General features: G+C 43.6%; 1 protein-coding gene across 2 annotated transcripts; it reads left to right on the top strand.

Annotated features, from left to right (window-relative positions):
- The first annotated feature begins 2,282 nt into the window (after nt 1-2,282).
- LOC146496919 (uncharacterized) lies at nt 2,283-9,538 on the top strand. Of its 2 annotated transcripts, XR_014870627.1 has the most exons (4): nt 2,283-2,754; nt 4,340-4,714; nt 5,645-8,695; nt 8,729-9,538. XR_014870627.1 is itself a non-coding variant. In XM_085140770.1 (3 exons), exons 1-3 carry the CDS (start codon nt 2,583-2,585, stop codon nt 6,754-6,756), a joined length of 1,659 nt encoding a protein of 552 aa, XP_084996896.1. In that variant the 5' UTR covers nt 2,283-2,582; the 3' UTR covers nt 6,757-9,538. The 2 variants fall into 2 exon arrangements, 1 of the variants encoding a protein (XP_084996896.1); XM_085140770.1 differs by having other exon boundaries at nt 5,645-9,538.
- Nucleotides 9,539-19,614: the final 10,076 nt, after the last annotated feature.

Here is a 19,614-nt window from a genome sequence, read left to right on the forward strand (position 1 = left end):
TTTCCATAACCTTAACCATTACTTGTTTGGGAAACACAGGGTAGAGGACAATCTCTCTCTCGCTCCACCATTTTACATACCTCTGCATACGTCACTCTCTGCAGTACCCTCGTTTTTTGAAGAACTGTCTGCTGCCTCAACACTTCACATCCCCACAAAGCAACACTGTGCTCCCCTCCACAATTACAGCATTTAGGTTTAACTCCCACACCACACTTCCTATACTCATGGTCTCCAGGACATCGAGCACATCTCCTCTTCCCTAGGATCTAGGATGATCATGAAGTTACAGCGCAGTCAGAAACACACTGACAGCATCTCTCAAACAAAGAGAACCTGATCAAAGATCACTCACAGCTCGAGTTTCATTCATTAATTATTGTTTGTATAGTTTTTTGTTTGTTTATCAAATCTTACTGGGCAGTCCTTACCCTTAATCTCACCTCTCTTCTTCCTCTGCTTTCCTTCTTACATCTTTCTCTCAGTCACATCACACAGCAGCTGGACCTTTATCTGGCAGACACAAACACGAGTGTTTGCTGACATTCGTTGAGCAGTTAGAAACGTTAGAAAATGTTCTTCCCTTCATGCTCATTCCTCGTCAAGATGCTGAAGTCCTGACTGCCAGGTCTTAACCTTAAATTGAGTTTCACATTTGTACGACCCACTTTAACCACTGAGTATACAGGTCACAGTAGGCCACGGACATATGCATAAAATATAACACATCAAATTTATGCTGTAAATAACAAATTTTTAACATATAATTTAATATTTACCTGTTTTTTGTGATAAGCAATCTTGGTCAAGTTACTTGAAAAAAGTAATCAGTAACTAATTACTGATTACTTCCCAAAAAAAGTAATCCTGTTACTTTACTTATTACATATTTTCTAAAGTAATTAATTACTTAGTTACTTAGTTACTTTTTAAAAACACAATTTACAACCTGAATAGGTGATAAAGTGATAGATCTTTCAGCCCAATTCTACTTTTTCTACATAATCCATCATATAAAATGTAATCAAATGGAAAAGTCTCTTTTTAAAACTTGTTTTATTAGTTTTAATCTTTAAAATGTAAAAATTTAATTATCTGCACCATTCTCTGACTGGAAGAAATTTGTTTAATATTTAAACCTATTTTCTGCACATTCCAGCTCATAAAATAAAATATTTTTTGTGTTTACACTCAGTCTTTCAAATAGATGCAAGTAAAACACAGCAGAAAATAAATAAAGTCAAAGACTAGCGGTCCTGTTGCTCTATTTTCACCTGTAAAGCAGGAGTGGGGTAGGCGGAGGTTTACCCTGGTGCAGGTGTGCAGCGGTCAGTGGAAGAATCCGCGAGTTTCTCTGTGAGTTTCCCATTACGTCGTAGCTACTCGGTGCTTGTTTGGAAGTTTAGGGTTTTTTTTCGCTGTAAAAAGAAGTTTTCTTCCCACGCACAACGGACACTAATGTTTTTGTCACTTTTTATGGAATCAAACTCAAAGTAAGGTCAGTACTTCCACGCTTTAAACGCTTTTACTAGGACTAAGGACCCCAAAGCGCTTTACACATCCACCTTACTTGAAAAAAGTAATCGGATTACAGTAATGCGTTACTGCCCATCTGTGATGATAAGTGATTACACCAATAGGATTTTCATTATCTGTTATTGTTTCCTTTATTTGGGTTCAGATCAGTGTGAAGTTTGAACACACACTCTTTATTTTCTTGTTTGTTTTGTTTTTGAGTCATAAAGAAATAATTTCCCAACAGAAAAGCTGTATAACAATGACCCCAGGAAGTGTTTCAGTGGGAGAAAAGTTTTGTCACTAATTCAGTTGACTCGTTCAGTCTCAGCTGACTGCAGGCTTCCAGCCTTTAAACTGTACCTTTGCACAGCGACTGACACCAGCAGCACTGACCAGCAACGAGCTGTGAGGTCAGTTTCATGATCATTAATATGCAAACTCTCTTCACCATTGATCAGTGGTGATGGCAGTGATTGAGAAGACATGTACAATAATGTCATTATTATTATTATTATTATTATTATTATTATTATTATTATTATTATTATTATTACTACTACTAAGCAAAGAAAGCAAGCAGACAAATGTATTTATATGTGAGTGTTGTCACTGATTGGAGTCGTGCAAAAACCAGTATTAGTGAATTATAACATTATTGCAGCCAAACAGACCCAAAAAGAATTTAATGCCAAACTTTAAAATAGAGGGCTGGGCATCTATTTATGGTAGTCATGGTAACGTTTTGTGTTGTGGGTACAACAGTCGCTGAACCCGGAGGAACCATGAAGGCAGACGTGCCTGGTGCCATCTGTGGGTCCGTCTGCTGTGTCGTCACTTTGTGAATGTAATCATTGTTCAGATCAAACATGAAGTTTTCTGTGAGAGCGACGTGACAGCAGCGGAACGAAAGTTCGCCGCCCTCCACCGCCGGAACTTTGCTATGTGACACCAGGTGGAAGTTAGCAGCAACAAGCTGAAGTAGCCTTAACTTTCCACAGGTGTTGGGGTCAGTAAAGTTTGAAGGTAGCAGAGTGTATAGTTGTGTGTGAGCTGTGTCAGCAACAATGCCTTCCGTTCAGTATCTGAGAGAGTTTATCAACGAGCGACTAACTGCTGCTGCTGAACAAATATTCTTGGAGTTTGAAAAAACGATCGTCCAGTACGAGGAAGAGATCGACCGTCAGCGCAGACTGCTGGATATCACCTGGAAACCCGAAATCAAGCTTCGGAGGACAGGTGAGTGTCCCTCTGGTGGGCTGGATTCAGTCACACAAACCGATGTTCTTCCGTGGACCACAAACAGCGCACTTTGACCTTCAGTGGGCCGGACCGTTAAACTTTCCAGGGCGTCGTCCTGCCTCTGGAAAGTTTAACTACGCATTTAATCCCGGAGAAATCCGCATATGAGAGAAAAAACAAAGAAGCTCAGTTTTAACCGCGTGTCTGGTTTTCTCAGCTCAACTCTTTGTTGTGTAAAGTTGTAGAAAAGCTTCTGGCAGCTCTTTGTCCAGACTGTCGTCATTATGAAGCAAGAGAGTTTCAGTAATTTCATTCGTATCCCAGCTACACCCTGGGCAGGCCGTTCACACAGAGAGACACACAACCGTTCACACTCAGGTACACACTTAGGAGCAATTTAGAATCACCAGTTAACCTAACCCCACTAAGTGCACGTGTTTGGACTGGGAGGAATCCAGAGAACCCACTCAAACACGGGGAGAACATGCTAACTCCACACAGGGCCGTGAGCAGGTGGTGGATTCAAACTCAGGAGCGTCTTGCTGTGAGGCAACAGTGCTAACCACCACAGCACCGTGCTGCCCTGGATCACAGTCGGTGTTTCTGCTGTGGATTGTTGGATGCACTCAAAGTGTCGAATCACAGTTTGTCTCTGTGACGTAAATGCTGACCAATCAGAAGGAGTTTCTGTTCTGTGTTGTACATTAGTGGCTGTGTTTTGGGGTTTGTTTTAAAGACATTGGTGCTTAAGTTTTAATCGTATGTACTAACACACTCACTCATTTAGCTGAGACAACAACAACGCCTCCTTCCTGCTCCGTCCACACAGGACAACAGATGACCTTTTCTCTCTTTTTTCCAAAACACTTTCTAGTATGACGGAATATTTGCTCCAGGAGAAATTTTCCCTCTTTCCACCAAACCTCCTCCTTCTCTCTCCTCTGTACAGATACACAATATGTACTATACACAAACCCTCCCTGAGAGTTTCCCTCAGCATGTCAGCTGTGCTTTCCAGTCTTCTGGGAACTCTTCCCTGCCACTCGGAGTCTGTCTCAGCTCCTCCTGAGCTTCTCTCACTTCCTCTTATTGATTTCCAAAGTGCAGACTTCCATCTGATGCCCCCAGCTGTGTCTCCTTCAGATTTCACCTTCTGTATAAGCTGAAGCTGTGTGCACCTTCCTCCAGTCTCACACATCCCTCTGTGTTCCTCCCTCTTGTTAAAGTTCAACACAACCTTTTCTATCCTTTCTTTAAAGGCACTCCTACCCAGCGCCTCCTCATCACCTCTCCTCCCTTCACTTACATGTTTGTTGAACTCTCTCTCCCCCTGCAGACACTCAGTACCACTTCATCCAACTTACTCCAGAATTCCTCTTTTTCTTCTACATAACCTACCCGTGTTATCCACATGTGTACATCGTGCAGTATAGACACGATTAACAGCCTCAGTACGTGTGTGTGTTCTCTGTTTTGGCTTTTCTCCATGTAGTAACTTTGAAAGTGTGTGTGTGCGTGTATCGGAGTATTTGCCTTTTTATAATATTATTTATTTCTTTTTTGTGTCCTTTTCTACTTCCAGACCTTCCACTGCGACTCCTCTGCAGAGAGGAGGAGGTTCTCCCTGAGCAGCAGCTCTGTGACCAGGAGAGGAGCTCCAGTGTGGAGGAACCAGAACCTCCTCAGAGTACAGAGGAACAGGAGGAACTGTGCAGCAGTCAGGAGGGAGAGCAGCTGGGACTGGAGGAGGAGACGGATACCTTCATGGTGACTGCTACTTACAAGGAAAGCGACCTCAGTAACGCCACTCACTCTGACTCCAGTGTGTTTGTTGGGACTGAATCCAGAGAAGCATTCAAGGTTTTAAATAATTCTTCCCAGATCAGGAAAGACATCAACCATCAGCCCAGAGAGCTGGATGTCACCTCCAGTGCTGAGACAGATGTGCACAGAACAGGTGAGTCTCCCTCTGATGGTCTGGTCCTAATCAGCTCTGTTACACAATTTATAATGCAGCTGCAGTTATTTTTCAGGAAGAAATACCATGAAGTATTGTTATAATTAAAAAGTTTCAGCATTAGACTCAAAGTATGTATAAATGTATAAAACGAGTGGATCCATGTCAGCTGCAAACCTACGAGTGTTGTTTGGTTAATTTTGTTGGCTTGGTGCTTAAAGACACGCTTTTGTTGTCATTCAGTGTACAGCAAGTGTACAAGGCACACAGTTTCATTACAGTTGGCTCGACACAGGATGAAAATATAGAAAAGCTATAGTACATATAGTAAAATGTGTATATATGACGTCACTGAGAGTTACAAACGGTCTAAAGACTTTGGGCGATATGAGGAAGATCTAATATCAGGATATGTTTATATACATGATATATATGTTTGGATACTTGTACACTCATTCAAAGCAACCATTCAGTATTTTTATCTACGTTGAATACCAAAAATCTGAATGAATTGAAATGTTTTATTTTAACAATTTTTTAAACATCAGTTGCTCACAGAGGTTTTTCACCAATACAACACAAACTGAAGTCAAGACGGTGACGATAAAACCGACTGACGTCGAACAGTCACGGTTATCACACCTGGTTAATTTCATGTTTTCTTTGGTGTGTGGGGAGACATTCACGTGCTGGGGGGCATCTGAGCACAGCCCAAAGAAATCAGATGAATCCACCGTGCTTTGGGCCCATCACCCACAGCACAGCACCTGAGATCTCTAACAGTTACTACATCATATAAAAGCATATATGATACATTTACAAATACTAGATAAAGCAAACTTGGATCTTATTGTCATAAATCTTTACAGATTAAAGGAACAATGTATTTCACTGCTTTTCTTTTTCTGGTTTCTCCTATTGTCCCTGCAGACCTCCCTCAGCAGCAGCTCAGGAACCAGGACAGGAGCTCCAGATTGGACCAGGGGGAACCAGAACCTCCAGAGCGCACAGAGGAACAGAACAAACTCTGCAGCAGTCAGGAGGGAGAGCAGTCCGTAGTGACAGAGACGACAACTTCTACGGTGACTTCTGCTCACAGCAAAAGTGACCACAGTGAATCAGAAGCAAACCGTGACCAGCTCCTCACTCACGGCTCTGCTGCAGCTGAGAGCCGAGATCAGGAAGGAGGGAAGAACGGAGATTCAGACTCTGGAAATCCAGACTCTGGAAATCCAGACTCTGGAAATCCAGACTCTGGAAATCCAGAGTCAAATCTTCATGTAAACAGAAGTCAGAGCAACAATTCTGAAGAATTCCCGCCATCAGCGAGTCGGTGTAACACTGACACGGGTCGAAAATCTCTCCAGTGTGACATTTGTGGAAAGTCTTTTAAGAAAAAGTGCCAAATAAAGGAGCATTACAAAATCCACACAGGTGAGAAACCATTCACCTGTAATACATGTGAGAAAAGTTTTGCTCAGAAGAGCACTTTGCTGCGCCACATGACTGTCCACACAGGAGAGAGGTTGTTTTCCTGCCACATATGTGGCAAAACTTTTAGGCAACGCGGGAATCTGACGATCCACCTGAGAATCCACACCGGTGAGAGGCCGTATTCCTGCACAGTGTGTGAAAAGACTTTCAGTCAGAGTAGTCATTTGTTGGGCCACATGCGAAGCCACAGAGGAGAGAAGCTGCACCTGTGCGATGACTGTGGGAAATGTTTTTCCGAATCATCGTCACTTAAATTACACAAAGGGATCCACACAGGAGAGAGGCCTCATTCTTGCCAGTTATGTGGGAAAACTTTCATTAAACGCAGTAACCTGCTGCGCCACATGAGAACGCACACAGGAGAGAAACCGTATGTTTGTGAGACCTGCGGGGAAAGATTTACTCTGTCAACGTCGCTAAAAAGCCACAACGCGATCCACACAGGAGAGAAGCCGTATCACTGTAAAACCTGTGGGAAAATGTTCCGCCAGAGTCATCATTTGTTGTTTCACATGAAAACCCACAAACAGCAGAAGCTGCAGTGCTGAATGTTTTGTGGAGAAAACAAGTATCTAACAAGTATTTAGATGTTGTCACGTATAAAACTGTGTTCTTCATTTTATTTTTATTTTCCGTTCTGCGATGAAGCTTTTTCTCTAATGCAGGGACGTGGAATATTATTTAATCTTTAAAAAAATTTGAGACTTCCTGCGTACCACATTTTAAGAACCACTGCCCTAATGAAAACATAACGCATCTTTTAGAATATATTACATGTTAGATTTCTTTTCCATCAGGACTGAGTTCATCCATCCATCTTCTGCTGCTGGGTTTGGGACAGTAGCCTGAGCAGAGAAGCTCAGACCTCCTTCAGGGGAACACTCAGGTATTCCCAAGTCAGGCGAGAGGTGTAATTGTTCTGGATCTGCCTCGGGGCCGCATCCTGTGATTTTGTTCTTTTCTTTTTTTTTAATCCTAATTTCTTGTTTTGGGAGATTTCTTTGACACTCTGGAAAAGGACTTTAACTTTTCTAATAGCATTATATCGACCTCTCAGAGATTCCAGTTATTTGTAAGTTCGACACATTTTCAGTGGTTTTCTACAGCAGCTTTTGGATCATTTTATGACATTTTAAATTTATAATGGTGGTGTAAATATTAAAGTGGAGAAGTAGTTTTTCACCTGGTGTCATCCATCTGCAGTTTTCGAACAGCAGCTGTAACAGTCACACAAACCTTTTCATCGTTACTTTGGTTTCTGTGTGCGTCTGAGTGTCACTTAAACCAGCAGGTACGAGACAATCTCTCACTGATAGAAATGTTTGTTGTTCTTGTTTTTCCGTCTCGTGGTTATTTGTGAATTGTGGGTTCAGATTTTGGAGCGTTGAAAGTGTTACAAAGAATTTAATTTCTTTAAAACAGCTTTAATTTTTCCTTTCTTTTTTTTTTTAACTGTTTGAGTTTTAAAGGAGACACGAACAAACTGCAGATGTTCAAAACTGTTAGAAACATTTTGTTATAAATAAAGGGTTTTTTCTTCAAATAGTTTTGTGCTTCCACAGCAGCTCTGTCTCTGTCTCTGATCTTTACTGCTTCATTTCTCTGTTGTCTTTGTCATCAGTCCAATGACACAAGAATCAGAGGTTTAACAGTGTGTGGCTCCCTCTAGTGGATGTTGTGGAGTATTCTGTTGTCTTTGCTCCAAAGGTTTTTGTACAGAGTATTGCTGTTTCCTGTCACTGTGGGCCGCAGAGCACAGTAGTACACAGCAGAGTCAGACAGCTGAAGCTTCTGGATCTTCAGAGAAACTGATGTCTTGTTGAGTTCAGCATCAAATCTGTGTTTTGGGAACTCTTGAGCGTTTTGTGTTCCAGAAGGATCTCGCCGTAAAACATATTTCAGATAGTCGTTCACGTCCTGTTTGTACCAGAACAAATATGGAAATGCAGAAGTTGTTTCATATTTGCAGTCAAGTGTAACTGTGTCTCCTTCAGCAGCAATGACATCTCCTTGTTCCTGGATCACTTTGTCTTCTCCTTTACACTCTGAGGAAGAACAGAACATGCAGAGGAAGACATGGATCAATAAAGATGGTTAAAAACTCACCATTAATCAGACAAACACATTTATTTAAACAGAGGAAACATGTTGTTGTTTGTATCTCACCAAAGAAAAGAGCAGCAAGAATAATCCACAGCCAATGTTCCATCTGTACAACAAGGTTTAAATCAACAGGAGAAACTAGCTGATGTTCAACATTCAGTCTGAGAATTGTTCTCTTCACAGCAGCACTTATTATTGACACAATGGTTGAACACAGTGCAGAAGGAGAGCACCGCCTACTGGATGATGTCGACCTCTGTCTCCTCTTTGAGCTTCACTTCTCTCACTTCCTCTTCCTCCTGGTTCACAGACTGTTAGCAGCATTTGAATCACTGTGAGGAGGGAGGATGGAGCACTTTGCACTGTGTGCACAACGAGCCTAATGTTCTCCATCACTCAGCTAAAAGTGAGACTCAGAGTCAGATATGTTTCCAGATTAGATGAGCTATCAATGTGGAGACACCAGAAGAATTCACAGAACCCGATTCCTGGTGATATATACATATGGTTTATTGTTTAGCATGGCTTTAGCATTATGAATCCATGTTTCACAAAGTCAGTACACAGGAATTACAACACAATACATGAAGAAAGACTTAAAAACTAGCAATAAAAAGTAAAATGAGTTATTCGTATTTATGTGTGTGGAGCAGCAGATTTGCAAACAAGCTGGTAGGTTTGAATTGACTGAAGGATTAAACTCTGTGGTGAAACAGCGTGTGACACCTGTCAGTTCAAATGTCCATCAAAACATTGTTAAAAAAAATCTTCCTAATTTGTCTTTTTAATTATAAAAGAAAAATAGAAAATGGAACCAGCTGGGCCAAATGGACAATGACTTCTTATATGCAATTAAATATATAACCAAGTTTTATCCTTAGCATCAACAAAGTGCGGTAGTTATGGCAACAACGCTTATAGTTTGGTGTTAAGCATGATAACAGCAGCAGGTATAAAAGACACTGTCTCTTACTCTTCACACGACAGAGGCTTCCTTCCTCAGCACCTGCCTGAAATCTGACGAGTCACTTTAACCAGGTTACCAAGTCTGATCACCAAACCAAGCAATGATACAAAACATTAAAACAGATTCAATCAAACTCATATATCCCACATATGAGGATATTTGTTTAAAATTTCGATAGAACAGTGGCAGTATAATGTCCTTGTAAGTAGGGATGGGTATTGATAAGATTTTCACGATTCCGATTCCAGTTTCGATTCTTTATCGATTCTTTTAAAAATGAAGAACACTAAGGTCGATTAGCTCAGAACTTTGTTTTATATCTTCTCTTTGAACAAGATAGAAATTTAGGAGTAACATGGCCTTTGTTACGCCCCTAGTCTAGGCGTGTAGAGACGCACATAAGGTTGAAGGAGAGAGAGACAAATACCCGCCCTGGTTCCCAAGCCAAACATCCGAAACAGTTGTGAGTAAAAAAGGTGATTTTATTGAAGATAATGAAGCACAGCTCCAGGGTGAACCCAGGCCAAAATAATAAACAAAACCAACTAAGTCCCACCAGAGAAAACTAACTAAACCCTACGAAAGAAAACAGAACAAACAAATGACAATACTAGCCCTCGCTCCCTAACCCGGAAAACAGGAGAAAACTGTTCCCAAAGGAAAAGGCGGCTCACCCCTTCCGCTTCAGCCTAAGGGTGCCTAAGCACTAAGTTAACACAGCAGGAGCGGCTCTCACAGAGCACGCTCACACAAATGTACAGCAAAAGTATAGGTTGGTAAAATCAAAGACATCTCCTTTGTAGATGTTTTGAACAGTTATGTTTAGAGGAAGGCACGGGATAGAGCACCCGCCAACACATTCTCGGTGCCCTTTTTATGGTGGATTTCCAAGTTGAAATCCTGCACCAGGAGAGACCATCTCATCAGCCTTTGGTTCGAGTTCTGCATTCGCATTAGGAATACCAGGGGATTGTGGTCGGTATAAATGATCACAGGCGAGGGGCTGGAACCGACGTACACCTCAAAATGCTGCAATGCGAACAGCAGAGAGAGGGCCTCTTTCTCAATCGTGCTGTACCCTCACTGATGGACATTGAATTTTTTTGAGAAATAGCCGATTGGGTGATCCACACCATGATGGTCTTCCTGTAGCAATACGGCACCTGCTCCGTTTGCACTAGCATCTACCTCTAATTTAAAAGGGCGTGCAAAATCAGGGGCAGCCAGCACTGGCGCACTGCACAGGAGAGTCTTAACAGCCAGGAACGCACTCTGACACGCAGAGGACCACGCAAAATGTTTCAACACACTAGTGAGGCTAGTGAGGGGTGCGACCACTTCCGCGAAATTTTTACAGAAACCCCGGTAGTAGCCCACCATACCGAGAAAACGGCGAAGCTCACGCCTAGTCCGAGGGGCAGGAAAGTCCAGTATGGCCTGGATTTTGGCCAAGATAGGGCGCACTTGTCCCTGACCCACTTGTTTCCCCAAGTACGTCACCATGGCTTTACCGGATGCCTTTTCCAGGCGATGGAACACATCAGTGAGTGTCTCCATATGCTCTGGCCAGGTGTCTGAATAGACGACAATATCATCTAAATACACCTCACACTTGCAGATGCCTCCCAGCACGATATTCATGAGCCGTTGGAATGTGGCGGGAGCGTTACACAACCCGAAAGGCATGACAGTGTACTGAAGAAAATGGTCAGGAGTAACAAAGGCAGAGATTTCGGCCGCACGTGATGTTAGAGGAACTTGCCAATAGCCCTTTAACAAGTCCAGCTTGGTAACAAACTTCGCAGAACCGACCCTATCGACACAATCTTCCATTCTGGGAAGAGGATAGGAGTCAGGTTTGGTCACGCAAAATCGTGATCGGCACCCGATCCTCCTCTTTTCCGTTTAAAGAAACAAATCCTTCCGACACAAAGGGACGGTAGCCGTCATCAAAGCTTTCACCTCCCACTTCATTGCTAGGTGAAGTGGAAGCAGACATAGAACGAACGAAACCCACACTTTTCGGCTTCCTTACCGTGTGGGCCTGCTCCCTGCGCTGTAGTGATGGGCAAACAGCGACATCATGACAATAAAAACACTTGCGATCTGACACAGGAATAGCAGCAGAACGTGTCTGGCGCTTAGGGGAAACCCTATAACTTTTAGCAGGATGAGTTGCGGAAGTGTACTCACGGCGCGCCGTCGAAAGTGCGGCACGATGAGTTAACACAAATTCATCGGCAAGGACAGCGGCTTTAGACAATAACCCCACCTTCTGTTCGTTAAGGTACACCACAATATTTTCAGGGAGACATGTCTTAAACTCCTCCAGCAGGATCAACTCTTTCAGCTGAGTAAAGTTCTCTGCTTTACTGGCAGCCAACCACTTGTCAAATAAGACAGCTTTCTCACGTGCAAACTCCACAAACGTTTGACTGTCGGACTTGCTACAGGCACGAAACACCTGCCGATATGCCTCCAGGACTAATTCATAAGCCCGCAAAATAGTGGATTTGACAACCTCATAATCCAGGCTGTCAGCAATGGAAAGACTCGCACAGACCTCCTGCGCTCTTCCTACTAATTTACATTGTAACAACAAACTCCAGACATCCTTTGGCCATTTTAAAGTGGTTGCGATGCGCTCAAAAGCAGTGAAATAGGAATCAACCTCTCCCTCCCTAAAAGGAGGTACCAAAACAATCTGCTTGCTAGCGTTAAACTGGTCTACGATGGAAGTGTCGGGGAGTGTACTCACACGGACGGGAACAGAGTCTTTCGCTCGAGAAGGATCCAGCTCCATAGCTCGTATGCGGAGATGCATGAGCTCGACTTCCTTAGCCTTAGCCTCCAGCTCCACCTCCTTCAAGCGAAGGGCAAGCTTGAGATCTTCCGTCACCAAACCCGCCGCAGCCTGGCCAGTCGGGTCAAATTTAGGAGATTGAACGGCGACAGGAGCTTCTGCCCCCGACGCCACCCGCCCCTTGGGAGGTTTCGGGACGGCCCCAGCAGCTTCCGCCCCCATTGCTGTCTCCAAACCCCCAGACCCACTCGGCGAGGATTTCTTTTTTTTTTTTTTTTTTTTTTTTTTTTTTTTTTTTTTTTTCTGCCTGTCCCGTTTGGTTCTTTTGCCATCAGAATTATTGTCTAAAGGCGAAGAAAGATGCCCAACGGATTTTCTTTACCAAATTGACCATCCCAGCTTTGCCGTAATGGTCCATTTGATTCACCTTTTATTCTTTATTTTATTTTCACTTGCTGAATACGGGACAGACTTGACTGGGGGAAAGAAAAGGGAGAAAGAAAGAGGGGAAGAAAAACAGTTGAGAAGAGGGACGGGGGAGAAGGGCAAAAAACAAAAACCAACAGAATAAGCAGAAGAAAAAAAAAAAAAAAAAAAAAAAAAAAATACATATATCGATCACCTGGATCACCTGTTGAGAAAGAAAAAAGAAAACAAGCAGAAGAAAACGAGAGTAATACAATAAACCACATCACAATGATATATGGGAATATGACAGTAAATACTAAATATTAAACATTATTGTGCAGCACGTAAGATCGACAGCACAGTGTGCATTGAGGTAGGAGCCAAAAAGGGTGTAGTTTGTGTGTGTGATCACCCGTGTGTACACCTGTGAGCATGGACGCGCTTGTTTTCTTAAAAGGTTCCCTCATGTAATGATCTGCTAGAGGGTGTGGGGGGCCACTGCCCCGTCCTCCAGGGCATGAAGCAGGTATGGAGGAGATCAAAACCCCAGACATCCAGAGGCCCCCAGAACACAAGAGACCAAGGAAGACCAACAGAGGGGCAGCCGCGCCACTGTCCCAGAAAGAGCTGAGGAGAGTCCCAGATGAGGGGTCACCCAGCAGCCACGGAGCAGAAGCCAGGGGGGGCTGCAGTGACGTGCCCGTGAGCTCCGCCGGCAGCCAGCTGTGCCTGAGTGACCGAGCCCCAGGCCGAGAGGCCGGGGGCACCCCACCTCCGAAGTGGCCCAAGCGAGCCCCAGGCTCCAGGCCCCGATAAGCAGCCGCCAAGGAGTGAGCCGGTGTGTACCCGGACGCCCACCCCCGGACACAAAGAACCACCAACGCACCGACGTCTGAGGGAGTCCGCCCCCGGCAGGGGAAGTGGTGGGGGGAGATAGGCCTCCAAACCTTGGAGGGCCTGAGCTGTCCTCAGAGAGGTGGCATCTGATACCCAACCTGACATATAGACACAGACATACAGGCACACACAGATACAAACATCCATTCCCACCCTCATGCTCTCATATGCACTTACTCCACACTCAACCAACGTGGAGACAGACATAAAGAGACGCTGTACACACAATCACACTCCCCAAGCGTACTCTACGAACCGGGTCTAGGTACCCTTGCCCCTGGAGGGGGGAACTGCACCCAGACCCAGGTTGTGTTACCCTTTTCCCTGCAGTGGGGAGAAGCAGACCGCCCCGACTCCGCAGCAGCAGGGAGGCCCCACACTCCGGACCCCAGTCGGACGGCCAACTCCTCCTCCTAGCCCCCCTGCTCCAGGAGAAAGCAGAGAACGAGGGTGAGAGAAGACTCCTATCCTCCCTCCACCCGCTCATTGTAGTGTTGATGTATGTGTGTTCTAAGGTGCGTTTAAAACCCAGGAGGGCATGGAGCTACCTGCCAGAGAGCAGCAGGTAAGCGCATAGTCCCTCCTGCTAGCCCTCAATGTCTACGTGTATTTAAAATTGAGAGGTGGGCAACGACGCCGGGGGTGAGGTGTACACCCTGATGGTAATTGGGATTCCGTGTAGCGTGCCCACCCCCAAGATCCTATATTTATGTGTAATGAGAATGTGAGTAATGTGAATGTCTAAGTTGCGGGATAAAATTGAGGCAGAGGCAGCCAGAAGGGGACAGAGGGGGGGGGGGGGTTACCTCCTCTGCACCCTGGTGACACACCCCCACTCCAAGGCCCTGCATGTGTGGGTGGTTGTGGTGGAGCGGGAAGAGGGAGGCAGCTGGAGATGGGGAGGGAAGGAAGGGAGGAGCAAGTGACCCCTCCCTGGGGCCAGCTCCCCCGCTGACCCCAGTAGGCACCCCCATACTCCGCGACCCACCAGGGAAGGGGGGCCCAGGCCCATCCGAACCGGGGCCCAGCGCAGCGGCGCCGCCCGGCCCCACAGAGCCCGGGGCAGTCCACTCAACCCCACAACAGAGAAAACTGCACCCACCCCATCATCCACTCATCTTCCAGACTACATAAGACAATAGACGCCCAGGCTGAGATCTTCCTCCACCTCTCCTGTATCTCCCCCTCTTGCAGAGAGAGTTCCTGAGAGAGGAAAGCCCCTGCAAGATGTGACAACCCCCCCCCCACCAGTTGAAGAGCCCCCCAGCTGGCTCGGCGCACCGGCGGCACCCTGCGCCAGTGGCGGGCCCCCATATACCCACCGGCCCACAACCCCGGCAACACACCAACCAGGACCCAGGCCCCCGAGGCCCGGCCAGGGCCCCAGGCCAGAGCCGGAGCGCCCCCAGAACCTCACGCCCGTCCCGGACCCACCCAGGGGCAGCCAGGCTACCAGGTCAGTAACCCCCGTCCGTCAGCACAGACCCTCCCCTAGCCCCGCTGCACGTAGCCACGAGGAAGCCGTCACCTAAGAGCCAACAGAGCCCCTAATTGGCCATGACCGCTACCCCGGGTTGAGCCCCCCAAGGAAGATGCTCCTGGGGAACCCCCCGACGCCCCAAGCCTGACCCTACCCCCACACCAATCACAACAGTGAAGGCGAGACCAAAATATGACCCCCCACCCCCACTAGGTGATGGAGCTGATCAGAGGAGCCCAGAGCGATTGATCTGATGTGGTGGCAGAGGCTGTATCAAGACTAATGTAATCTAATAGATAATTTCTATATTGGTTAGAATTAAGATTGTTTTTATTTTTCCAGTTCATGAGGACTGTTTTCTTGGCTATGCATAGAGCAGTGAAAACCATATGGGCTATATTCTTTTCTGAAGTGACATTATCTAAGCTGCCCAACAAACACACTAAGGGGGAAGTTGGAATGTTACATTTCAGACACTTTGATAAGTCTTCACATATCTCGCGCCAAAACTTCTGAACTGGTGGACAGAACCAAAGAGCGTGGATATAATTGTCCGGTGAATTGGTTTGGCAGTGTGAGCAGTTGTTGGTAGATGCAAAGCCCATCTTGAACATCCGATGACCTGTATAGTGCACTCTATGTAGTATTTTGTATTGAATTAATTGAAGACTGGGATTTCTGATTAGATGAAAGGTTTTTAAGCAAATCTGAGACCAGAAGTTTTGGTCTAAGTTAACTGATAAATCCGCTTCCCATTTTGCAATAGGAAGTGATATTGATTCATCTGTTTTAGAAAGCATTCTGTATATTTTGGATAGTAATTTGGGGGTTTTAAGAGTAAAAAGTTGAACCACACTTGGTGGTGTTTGTAGTTCAACTTGACCCAGTTTAAATTTCTTTTTTATTATGGATTTAATTTGTTGATATTCTAAAAATCTTTTCTTGTTGATCCCATATTGTGTAACTAGTCTGTCAAATGAAATAAATTCTGTTCCTTCTAGTATATGTTCTACATATTTGATTCCTTTACCATTCCAATCTGAAAAGTTTATCATATTATTGTTTTGTAATATGTCAGGGTTGTTCCAGATAGGTGTACGTTTGCATGGGATTAATGAAGACTCTGTCAACTTCAGAAACTCCCACCATGCTGTCAGAGAAGAGCTGATGTTGATGCTTTTGAAGCATTCATGTCGTTGGATGTTTGAGCTGATAAATGGTAGATCTGAAATCTCTAGATTATTGCAAAGTGCTTGTTCTACATCTAGCCAAGGTTCATCTAAGAGGGTATGTTTTAGCCATCCTGAGATAAACTGAAGCCTGTTGGCTAAGAAGTAGTGCTGAAAGTTAGGTAGTTCTAATCCTCCTTTATCCTTGGTCTTTTGTAGTGTTTTTAAGCTTATACGTGGGGGCTTATTTTTCCAAAGGAATTTGGACATATATGAATCTAGAGATCTGAACCAATCTTGCGGCGGTTTAGTTGGGATCATTGAGAATAAATAATTTATTTTTGGTAATACCATCATTTTTATAGCAGCAACCCTTCCCATGAGTGATATGGGTAGACATTTCCATCTAGCCAGATCACCTTCTACTTTCTTTAAAAGTGGGGTATGGTTTAATTTAGTTAGATCTGCAAGCTTGGGAGAAATATTAATACCTAAATATTTTATATTTCCCGATTGCAGTGGAGTAGAAGAGGAATTATGGAAGCAGCAATTAATAGGAAGGACTGTAGATTTTGACCAGTTAATTGAGTAATCTGATATTCTTGCAAAAGAGTTTATCAATTCAATCACCCCAGTGATATTGGTTTGTGAATTTTGGAGAAAGAGTAACACATCATCAGCATAAAGGCTGATTTTATGTTCTACGTTCTTGCATTTTATGCCCTTAATTGCTGAATTCTGTCTAATTGCTGCTGCTAGTGGTTCGATAAAAATTGCAAACAGTGAAGGGGAGAGTGGGCATCCCTGCCTGGTGCCCCTCAGGAGACATAAGCTGGAGGATGTCTGGTCATTTGTTCTGACACAAGCTGTTGGGGAATTATATAATATTTTTAACCAGTTGATGAAAGAAGATCCAAAACCAAATTTGTGTAAAGTTGCAAATAGAAATTTCCAGTTAACTCTGTCAAACGCTTTTTCTGCATCTAAGGAAAATATTGTAGTTTCAAGGTTTTTACTATATGAGTAGTCTATCAAATTAAGTAATCTACGTGTATTTGTTGATGAGTGCCTACCTTTTATGAAACCAGTTTGGTCAGGATGAATTAAGAGGGGGGTTATTTTCTCTAGTCTCTTCGAGAGAGCTTTGCAGATTATTTTGAGGTCTACATTAATAAGGGATATTGGACGATAGCTTGAGGGATATACAGGGTCTTTGCCTGGTTTTAGCAGGAGATTAATGTTTGCAGAATTCATATTTGATGGAAGTCTGCCCTTTTCTTTGATTTCTAACAACGTTCTGTAAAAAACTGGTGCTAGAATCGTCCAGAATTCTTTGTAGAATTCTGCAGGAAAGCCGTCTGGACCTGGAGCCTTATTATTGGACATATTTATCAGGGCTTCCTGGAGTTCACCTGATGTCAGTGGCGAATCCAGTGCCATTGCTTGAGTCTAATAATTTTGGGAGAGTTATGTTGTCTAAAAATTGATCAATTTCCTTTTTAGATGGGTTTATTTGTGGTGAATACAACGTTTTATAGAAATCCCTGAAAATGTTGTTTATTTGTTTCGGTTCATATATTGTGTTCCCAGATGAATCTTGAACAGCACATATAGTTGTTTTTTCTTTATTTATTTTTAACTGGTTTGCTAGAAATTTACCGGATTTATTACTATGTTCATAATTTTGTAAGCGTAGTCTTTGTACTAAGAATTTTGTTTTTCTATCAATTATCTCATTTAATTCTAGTTTTGTTTTGCGTATTTTGTTCAATGTTTCCTGATCTTGGTGGGACGCGTAGGCTTCTTCTAGTGATTTGATGTTTTTTTCTAATTCCTGAATATTTTTGTTTTCTTTTTTTCTTTTTATGTGATGAGAAAGAAATTATTTTACCTCTCATCACAGCTTTCCCTGCTTCCCATAAAACAGAAGCTGATGTTCCGGGAGTGTCATTAAAGTCTAAATATGAAGTCCACTCTTTTTTAAAATATTTAATAAAGTCTTCATCATTAAGCAGTGATGTATTAAATCTCCAGTTTTTACTTGGCATAGTATTATTCTTGTGCATTAGTGTTAGAGATACAGGAGCATGATCGCTGACAGCTATAGGATGAATCTCAATGTCTGAAATGTCGCTCAGCAGTGAGCTGCTGACCAAAAAATAATCCAGACGAGAGTAGGAGTGATAAACATGTGAGAAAAAAGTATATTCCTTACTGGTGGGGTGAAGGGAGCGCCATGCATCGCAAAGACCAAAGTCGCTCATATACTGTTTGATTATATTTGTGGACTGCCAATTACGCTGAGTTCCTGCTGTATTGAGCCTATCCATTTCTTCATTCAGTCCAAGGTTGAGGTCGCCTCCAAGCACAAGTGTGCCATCTAAGTGTTCAGAGAGTGCACTGAAAAAACCGTGAAAGAATGAGGGATCATCAACATTTGGACCATATACACTTACAATACATAGATTTTTATCAAGTATAGATAGTTTAATGATTAAGAATCTGCCCTCTGGATCTATAACTGTATCGAGTACTGTGAAATTAATTTTTTTATGAATTAAAATTGCTACTCCCCTTTGTCTAGAATTATAACAGGCTGAGAACACATTAGGAAACTCAGGTGTTTTAAGTTCATTCGAACCTCTAAGAGGTCTGTGGGTCTCTTGTAAAAGGACAACATCTGCCTGTAGTTTTTTGAGTTGGTTAAATATTTTTAACCTCTTTTCTCTGGAGCCAGCTCCATTTACATTCCATGTAACGAATCTTAGTGCACCCATAGATGTCTGTGCATAACTAGGGGTGTACTCTGTGTGTGTCGCTTAGACAGGTGGAGAGAATATATCACTTGTTCATAAATAAGGAGAGGGAGAGAGAGAAAAAATGTGTGGCGAGATGCTCCCCGAGTCTGACTATGTGTTTGCATATTTACTAATATGAGTATGCTTGGCTTAAGTGTGTGTATCCTGTAGGTCTGTGTGCGCTGTCTGACTGATGTAAATGTGCTGCCGTTGAGCGCATGACTGTGCGTGATCGTGCAGTGAGTAAGTGTCGAAATAAATGATGTTGTTTGTGGAAGAGTGTGGAAGCAGGTGATCGAAGCAGTGAAAGAAATAAAGAAAGAAACCAAGGACGAGGGTGAGCAGCATAAAAACAAGAGGGGGAAAAGAGAGGAAAAAAAAAAAAAACGAGAAGAGAGAAAAGAAAACGTAAACATTCCAATTAAATCACTGACGGAGAGTGACGGTGTTAATATCGGCGAGGATTTCTGCCTCCCAAACACTCCCCTGTCCACCAGTTTCTCTATCAAACATTGTTTAATTTCTGCCCTTTTGGAATGCAACGGAACATCCACATTGAATAAATTAGCCACTACTAACAAATCTGCTTTTGTGCACCGCTCCAACTTTTCAATGGAGGGCTGTTGCGCAAAATCATCCATGTCAAACGACATCACGAGCAAAGCAAAAAATGAAAACACAACTCTGCAGACAACTAACCGCATCTGCACACTCCAGAGCAGGGCCGTGCAGAGAGGTTTAAAGGGGCGGGTGCTCAAAGTTAAAAAGGGACACATTGAAC

This window comes from Neolamprologus multifasciatus, chromosome 18 (assembly GCF_963576455.1).
Source record: "Neolamprologus multifasciatus chromosome 18, fNeoMul1.2, whole genome shotgun sequence".
Lineage (NCBI taxonomy): Eukaryota > Metazoa > Chordata > Actinopteri > Cichliformes > Cichlidae > Neolamprologus > Neolamprologus multifasciatus.

Bases quoted from the DNA above. Each gene is read 5' to 3' on its own strand.
- LOC146496919 (XM_085140770.1), top strand. From the start codon at position 2,583: ATGCCTTCCGTTCAGTATCTGAGAGAGTTTATCAACGAGCGACTAACT. The intron at 2,755-4,339 runs GTGAGTGTCCCT...TTCTACTTCCAG, and splicing joins AATCAAGCTTCGGAGGACAG to ACCTTCCACTGCGACTCCTC. The intron at 4,715-5,644 runs GTGAGTCTCCCT...TTGTCCCTGCAG, and splicing joins GACAGATGTGCACAGAACAG to ACCTCCCTCAGCAGCAGCTC.